Source organism: Chiloscyllium punctatum, chromosome 7 (assembly GCF_047496795.1).
Source record: "Chiloscyllium punctatum isolate Juve2018m chromosome 7, sChiPun1.3, whole genome shotgun sequence".
NCBI lineage: Eukaryota > Metazoa > Chordata > Chondrichthyes > Orectolobiformes > Hemiscylliidae > Chiloscyllium > Chiloscyllium punctatum.
Window position 1 is genome coordinate 134375697 of NC_092745.1, and position 8296 is coordinate 134383992.

General features: G+C 43.0%; 1 protein-coding gene across 2 annotated transcripts in view; it reads left to right on the plus strand.

Annotated features, from left to right (window-relative positions):
* henmt1 (HEN methyltransferase 1) overlaps nt 1-6121 on the plus strand; it is a 105469-nt gene extending 99348 nt beyond the window's left edge. For both annotated transcript variants that reach the window (XM_072574906.1, XM_072574907.1), the window contains one exon: nt 5529-6121. In XM_072574906.1, coding sequence (XP_072431007.1) covers nt 5529-5945 — 417 coding nt within the window. In that variant the 3' untranslated portion in view covers nt 5946-6121. The remainder of the gene's footprint in view (nt 1-5528) is intronic.
* The last annotated feature ends 2175 nt before the right edge of the window (nt 6122-8296 follow it).

The window sequence follows — 8296 nt, forward strand, 5'->3', positions numbered from 1 at the left end:
GATTGGCTGTCTGACAGAAGGCAGAGAGTTGGGATAAAAGGTTCAGCTGGTGACATGGGTCCCGCAGGGGTCAGTGTTGGGGCCACAGCTGTTCACTTTATATATTAATGATCTGGATGAAGGGACAGGGGCATTCTGGTGAAGTTCGCCAATGATACAAAGTTAGGCAGACAGGCAGGTAGTACTGAGGAGGTGGGGAGGCTGCAAAAATATTTAGACAGTTTAGGTGAGTGGTCCAGGAAATGGCTGATGAAATTCAACATAAGGAAGTGTTGAGGTCTTGCACTTTGGAAAAAAGAATACAGGCATGGACTATTTTTTAAACGGTGAGAAAATTCATAAAGCCAAAGTACACAGGGATCTGGGAGTGCTAGTCCAGGATTCTCTAGATTCAGGATCAGTTCCTGCTGATTGGAGGGTGGCAAATGTTGTCCCACCTTTCAAGAAAGGAGAGAGAGTGAAAACAGGGAATAGACCTGTTAGCCTGATGTCAGTGGTGGGAAAGATTAGATTAGATTAGATTACTTAGATTAGATTAGTTACAGTGTGGAAACAGACCCTTTGGCCCAACAACTCCACACCGACCCACCGAAGCGCAACGCATCCAGACCCAATCCCCTACATTTACCCTTTCACCTAACACTACGGGCAATTTAGCATGGCCAATTCACCTAACCTGCACATTTTTTGGATTGTGGGAAGAAACTGGAGCACCCGGAGGAAACCCATGCAGATACGGGGAGAATGTACTAACTCCACACAGAGAATCCCTGAGGCGGGAATTGAACCTGGGTCTCTGGCGCTGTGAGGCAGCAGTGCTAACCACTGTGCCACCATGCCACCCAAGATGGAGTCAATTATTAAAGATAGAATTATGACTCAATTGGATAGCAGTAACAGGATAGGTAGAGTCAGCATGGATTTACGAAGGGGAAATTGTGCTTGACTAATTTTGTGGAATTATTTTGAGGATGTAACTATGAAGGTGGACAAGGGAGATCCAGTGGATATAGTGTACCTGGACTTTCAGAAAGCCTTTGATAAAGTCCCACATAGGAGATCAGTGAGCAAAATTAGGGCACATGGCACTGGGGGCAAAATACTGACTTGGATTGAAAATTGCCTGGCTGACAGGAAGCAAAGAGTAGTGATAAACGGGTCCCTTTCAGAATGGCAGGCGGTGACCAGTGGGGTACCACAAGGTTCAGTGCTGGGACCGCAGCTGTTTACAATATATATTAATGATATAGATGAAGATATTAAAAGTAATATTAGAAAATTTACTGATGACACAAAACTGGGTGGCAGGGTGAAATGTGAGGAAGATGTTATGAGAATACAGGGTGACTTGGACAGGCTAGGTGAGTGGATGGATGCATGGCAGATGCAGTTTAATGTGGATAAATGTGTGGTTATCCACTTTGGTGGCAAGAACAGGAAGGCAGATTACTACCTAAATGGAGTCAAGGTAGGTAAAGGGGAAGTAAAATGAGATCCAGGTGTTCTTGTACATCAGTCAATAAAAGCAAGTATGCAGGTACAGCAGACAGTGAAGAAAGCTAATGACATGCTGACCTTCATAACAAGAGGAATTGAGTATAGGAGCAAAGAGGTCCTTCTGTAGCTGTAGTGGGCCCTAGTATGATGTGCAGTTTTTGTCTCCAAATTTGAGGAAGGATATTCTGGCTATTGAGTGAGTGCAGCTTGGGTTCGCAAGGTCACTTCCTGGAATGGTGGGCCTGTCATATGTTGAAAGATTGGAGTGACTAGGCTTGTATACACTTGGGTTCAGAAGGATGAGAGGGGATCTGATTGAGACATGAAAGATTATTAAAGGATTGGACTCTCTGGAGGCAGGAAACATGTTTCCGCTGATGGATGAGTTTACAAGCAGAGAACACAGTTTAAAAATAAGGGGTAGGCCATTTAGAACAGAGTTGAGGAGAAAGTTCTTCACCCAGAGAGTGGTGGGTATATGGAATACAACGCCCCAGAAGGCAGTGGAGGCCAAGTCTCTGGATACTTTCAAGAAAGAGATGGATAGATCTCTTAAAGATAGTGGAATCAAGGGTTATGGGGATAATACAGGAACAGGATACTGACAGTGGATGAGCTGAAAATGTGTTGCTGGAAAAGCGCAGCAGGTCAGGTAGCATCCAAGGAGCAGGAGAATCGACGTTTCGGGCATGAGCCCTTCTTCAGGAATCAGTGGATTCCTGACAGTGGATGATCAGCCATGATCAAAATGAATGGTGGTGCTGGCTCAAAGGGCTAAATGGCCTACTCCTGCACCTACTGTCTTTTATGATTAAGAAAGCAAATGTAATAAAACATAGAACATTACAGAGCAGTACAGGCCCTTCAGCCCTCGATGTTGCGCCGACCTGTCACACCAATCTGAAGCCCATCTAACCGACACTATTCCATGTACGTCCATATGCTTGTCCAATGACGACTTAAATGTACTTAAAGTTGGTGAATCTACTACCGTTGCAGGCAAAGCATTCCATACCTTTAATGTTGTTGGAATATAAAAGCAGCGATGTGCTTCTGAGACTTTATAAAGATCTAGTTAGACCCCATTTAGAATACTGTGTCCAATTTTGGGCCCCACACCTCAGGAAGGACATACTGGCACTGGAGCATGTCCAGCGGAGATTCACACTGATGATCCTTGGAATGGTATGCCTAACATACGATGAATGGCTGACGATCCTGGGATTGTATTCATTAGAGTTTAGAAGGTTGAAGGGAGATCTAATAGAAACTTACAAGATGATGCATGGCTTAGAAAGGGTGGATGCTGGGAAGTTGTTTCCATTAGCCGGGGAGACTAGGACCCGTGGGCACAGCCTTAAAATTAGAGGGGGTCAATTTAGAACAGAAATGAGGAGACATTTCTTCAGCCAGAGAGTGGTGGGACTGTGGAATTCATTGCCACGAAACACAGTGGAGGTCAGGACACATTGGGTGTCTTCAAGGCAGAGACTGATAAATTCTTAATCTTGCAAGGAATTTAGGACTATGGGGAGAGTGCTAGTAGGTGGAATTGAAACGCTCGTCAGCCATGATTAAATGGTGGAGTGGACTTGATGGGCTGAATGGCCCATATCCTATATTTTATGCTGCTACCCTGGGACTTGGGGTTTCCCCTCCGTGCCACCCTGAGACTCTGGTTACCTCTGGTGCCATGCCGGGACTTGCGTTTCAACCTGCCCTGGACCTCAGGTTCCCCACAACCTCGCCCTGAGACTCTGGTATCCCCCCCATCCCAGGCCTCAGGTCTCCTCCTGCGCCCCCCGGGACTTGTGTTTCGCCCCCCGTCCCTAGCTGCCACTGTGCCCTGGGACTTGGGATTACCCCTGCCCCACCCCGGGACGCGGGTTGCTCCCCTACCCTGCCCCGCCCCGGGACTGCTGAAAAGAGTGGGAAAAAAAGGCAAAGAAACAAAAACAACAGGCAGAGCAGAGGAGCTCCAGTTGGTCCTACTCTGTTTACAAAGATTGAGGGCCATGGACTAGGTAAATTGAAAGCAGTTGTTACCTTTCATTGAAAGATTAATGACAAAGGGATATAATTTTAAAGGGTAAGGCAAAAGGTTTAAAGGGGATCTGAGGAAAGATATTTTCACCCAATGGGTAATGGAGGCAGTGCCTGGGAGAGTTGAAAGGCAGGAAACCTCGAAACTTTAAAAAGACATGAATGCATACTTGAAATTAAAATATTCAAGAGTATGGGCTTAGTGTGGGAAAGTAAGACTAGTGCCCGGGATCAGGGTTCAATTCCACCCTCAGATGACTGGATGGAGTTTGTACGTTCTCCCCGTGTCTGCATGGGTTTCCTCCCAGAATCCACAGACGTGCAGGTTAGGTGGATTGACCATGCTAAATTGTCCATAGTGTTGGACAGGGATGTGTTGGTTAAATGGATTAGCCATGGGAAATGCAGGGTTACAGGGATACGGTTGGAAGTTGGATCTGGATTGGCTGCTGTTCAGCGGGGCGGTGTGGACTCAGTGGGTCAAATGACCTGCTTGCATACGGTCGGAATTCTATGATTCTAGTGTAGATATAAATCTTTTTATCCATTGTACAGACCCAGTGGACCGAAGGACTTGTTCTCCACTGTATGATTCTGTGATACTAGACTTGGTATAAAAACAGAAATTACTGGAGAAACTCAGCAGGTTTGTCATCATCTGTGGAGAGAAAACAGAGTTAATATTTTATGTTCAGTAACTCTGTTCAGAATTGATTGTGGCCAGGCAAATGTTAGTATAAATGCTAGAGACGGGAGGAGTAAAAGATAGGTGGAGATGGAACCCAGAGTGTGAGTAAAACAGTTTGGCAGACCAAGGAATGGTTAAACCTCTGCCTGGGAGAATAAGTAGCTCCTAATGGAAATACCTATTACAGTTTTAGATCCCTGGTTGTTCCTCAGTTCCACCCATATGGTTGCTGCTGATGTTTTTTCATCATTATATCCTCCCTCACCACTGAAGTGATTTTGTTTTTAATCAATAAGGCTACTGCACTCCCTCTCCCATTTTCCCTGACCATCCTGTAACCCCCGGTATATTTAGTTCCTAGTCGCAACCATGCTGTAGCGATATCTCATTAATGGTTATTATATTGTAATCTCCAATTTGAATTTGTGCCTGCAGCTCATTTAATGTATTACTTATTCTCTTTTTTTAAATTTAGAACTCATATCTAGACCAGTAATTTCTGTTCTACAATCCCTGTTTTTCTGGTTCTTTTCATTTCTTTGCAGCATGTACAGGTGATTGGTACATTAACTGCAAAGTCTCTTAATTACTGATTAAAGATCACAGCTTACAGCAAGTGGTGAAAGAAAGTAACTAGCTTTCTTCAGGCTTTTAGGTATTTTTCTGGAGAGGGAGAGAGACGCATCATTTGTCAGTGCATATGTTGGAAGACTACTTTCTGTATCATTCACCCTCACAAGTTGTTTCGTTACCCAGGAGACAGTCAGATAGTTCTTGCCAGACTAGTGGCCTTTGGCAACAACAATTGGTCATAACTTTACAAACTAATCAGCAACCTGTTAATAACTATACCTCACATTGTACACATCTGCTAGTGCAGGCCTGTCTGCAAACAGCTTGGGCAAAACAGCAGTGTAAACATGACTTATAATGTGTTTCAGTAACTTGCTTTTTAAAATGCAACAATTCCTTCCACAACCCTGGGTTTTCCCTTTTCAGTTTGCAGTCAAAATTAATGTAAAATGCAAAGAAAAGTCTTGCCAATAATCAGTCACGGTTATTCATTCCCATGCTAATCAGACCCACATTAATCCATCCCAGGTTGTTCTGTCCCAATTCCATTCCCAAGCAGAAACAACCTCGTTTCAATAGTTTTTTTTCATGATCGCCTTCAGAAATCTTTATTTATTCCAATCATTCACAAGGAATAATACTTACTTAAATTTGGATTAATTCAACACTGTATAATCCTGCTACAGATTTTATACTGATTTACAAATTTCTTTCCTTTATTTCCAAGGTATATGAAGTTGTTTACCCAAGTCTGAAAGATAAGAAAATCCAGCAGGATATTGTCCTTAATGAAGTTATCTACGCAGCAGAATGTGTGAGAAGACAGATCATTAACACTCGTTATGACGATGAGGGGCAAGGGGCTGAGAATTGGAACCAGAATGAAAGGGGATCTGCACAAATTGATGACAGTAAACGAGAGAAAACTTTTAAGCCGAAAGATAGTAAAAGGCTGGAAGTGTGTAAGATTGATGGTAAACTTCACATACCCTTAATTAATTTATTCTCCATGCCTAAAGTGCAACAGCTCAGTGGCTCTTTTCAGCGTCTGGAAGAGATCCTACAGGTGACTGATCGAGTAGTGCTGAGTAGATGTGGGGCCTTTCTCCTATATCCTGCTGATGATGACAGAAATGAGGACTAATTGATGGATTTTCACAATCAGTTGATACCAGCTATAGACTGTACAAAAAAAAAGGGAAACATTCAAATCAAAATACAAAGTGTGTGCAAATATAGGAACATGCTTAGTTACAGTTTCTGATTGAAGGAGCTGGGAAATCAATAAAAGCATTGACAAGTTATAACTTTCTTTAGAAACAGGTTTGATGTAAAGTCTATGCATTCGTTTGTTCTAAATGAACTTAGACATAAGGCATGAGAACAGAAAATGCTAGAGAAACTCAACAGGTTTGGCAGCATCTATGGAGTGAACAAAGTTAATGTTGCAAGTCCAATGTGACTTTTCTTCAGAAAGTAATGGTTTTAATGCTGTTTACGGAGATGGAAAATGAGAGAGTGGCAAAGATTGAGGTCACCCAAAGCAAAAGACAACGATAGTCCTATTGGTGGTCAAGGTGAGCCATAAGAGTGAAATGGGTGTGATGAAAATGGATGCACTCAGTTGAATGCAGAGTCAACAAGACTTAAACAAGACACGACTTGGGGAGGGTGGTTGATTTATATCAAAAATGGAGGACAGATTATGCTCTGAAAATGTAGAACTTACTCTCAAGTTTTTTGGGTTTGTAAGGTGCCTAAGTATAAAATGAGTCATAGATTTATTACTGAATGGGAAATGCATCTTTGTCCTATCATGTCTGTACCAGTCACCAAACATCTGTGCATTTTAAGCTGTTTTCCAGCACTTGGCCAGCGCCTTGTATTCTAGATATAGGTTTGCTCGCTGAGCTGGAAGGTTCATTTCCCCACGTTTCGTCACCCTACTAGTTAACATCTTCAGTGGGCCTCTGGGCAAAGCACCGTTGATAATTCCTGCTTTCTATTTATATGCTTGGGTTTCTTTGGGTTGGTGATGTCATATCCTGTGGTGATGTCATTTCCTGTTCTTTTTCTCAGGGGGTGGCAAAAGGGGTCCAAATCAATGTGTTTGTTGATAGAGTTCCGGTTGAACTGTCATGCTTCTCGGAATTCTTGTGCGTATCTTTGTTTGGCTTGTCCTTGGGTGGATGTGTTATCCCGGTCGAAGTGGTGTCCTTTATTATGTGTATGTAAGGATACTAGTGAGAGAGGGTCATGTCCTTTTGTGGCTAGTTGATGTTCATGTATCCTGATGGGTACTTTCTGCCCTGTTTGTTCAATGAAGTGTTTGTAACAGTTCTTGCTCAGTATTTTTGAAAATGACATTAGTTTTGCTTGTTGTCTGTATGGGGTCTTTCAAGTTCAGTAGCTGCTGTTTTAGTGTGTTGGTAGGTTTGTGGGCTACCATGATGCCAAGGGGTCTGAGTTGTCTGACAGTCATTTCTGAGATGTCTTTGATATAGGGGAGGGTGGCTAGGGTTTCTGGACGTGTGTTGTCTGCTTGTTTGGGTTTTTTGCTGAGAAATCGGTAGACTATGTTCATTGGGTACCCTTTTTTTTAATACACTGTATAGATGATATTCCTCTGCTCTGCATAGTTCTTCTGTGCTGCAGTTCTGATGCAGCTTTGTTTGTGGATATTGGGCTGATTGCTTCGTATTTCAATATTTGGTCCATATGAGTTGTTTTCCTGTAGACACTGATTTGAAGCTCCCCATTGGCTAATAGCTCTGCTGTGACATCTAGGAATGGCAGTTTGTTGTTTTCCTCTTCTTTAGTGGACAAACAGGCAGAAAACTAACCACCAGGATACACAAACATCAGCTGGCCACAAAACAACATGACCCTCTCTCACTAGTATCCGCACATACAGATGAGGAAGGCCACCACTTCAACTGGGTCAACACATCTATCCTAGGACAAGCCAAACAGAGAGACACACGAGAATTCCTAGAAGCATGGCATTCTAACTGAAACTCCATCAACAAACACATTGACTTGGACCCCATTTGCCACGCCTTGAAAAGATGAACAGGAAATGACATCACCAAAGGAAATGATATCACCAACCCAAAGAAACCCAAACATATAAATAGAAAGCAGGAAACATCAGCAGTGCTTCGTCCGGAGGCTCACTGAAGATGTTACCTAGTGTGGTGACAAAGCGTCTGAAAATGAACCTTCCAGCTCAGCGAGCAAACTTATATCCAGAACCTCAACTTGAGCTATAAATCTTCTCAAAACTCACGTTAGAGATGTGATCTCATTGAGACTCATAGGATTGTTAAGAGATCTACAGGGTAAATGCTGAATATTTCCCCTCATGGGCAAATCTAAGACCAGAGGATATAGTCTTAGAATAAAGGGGTAACAGTTTAAGACCCGAGATGAGGCATTTCTTCTCGAGTCATAGAGTCCTACAGCACAGAGACAGGTTCTTTGACCCAAACTGGT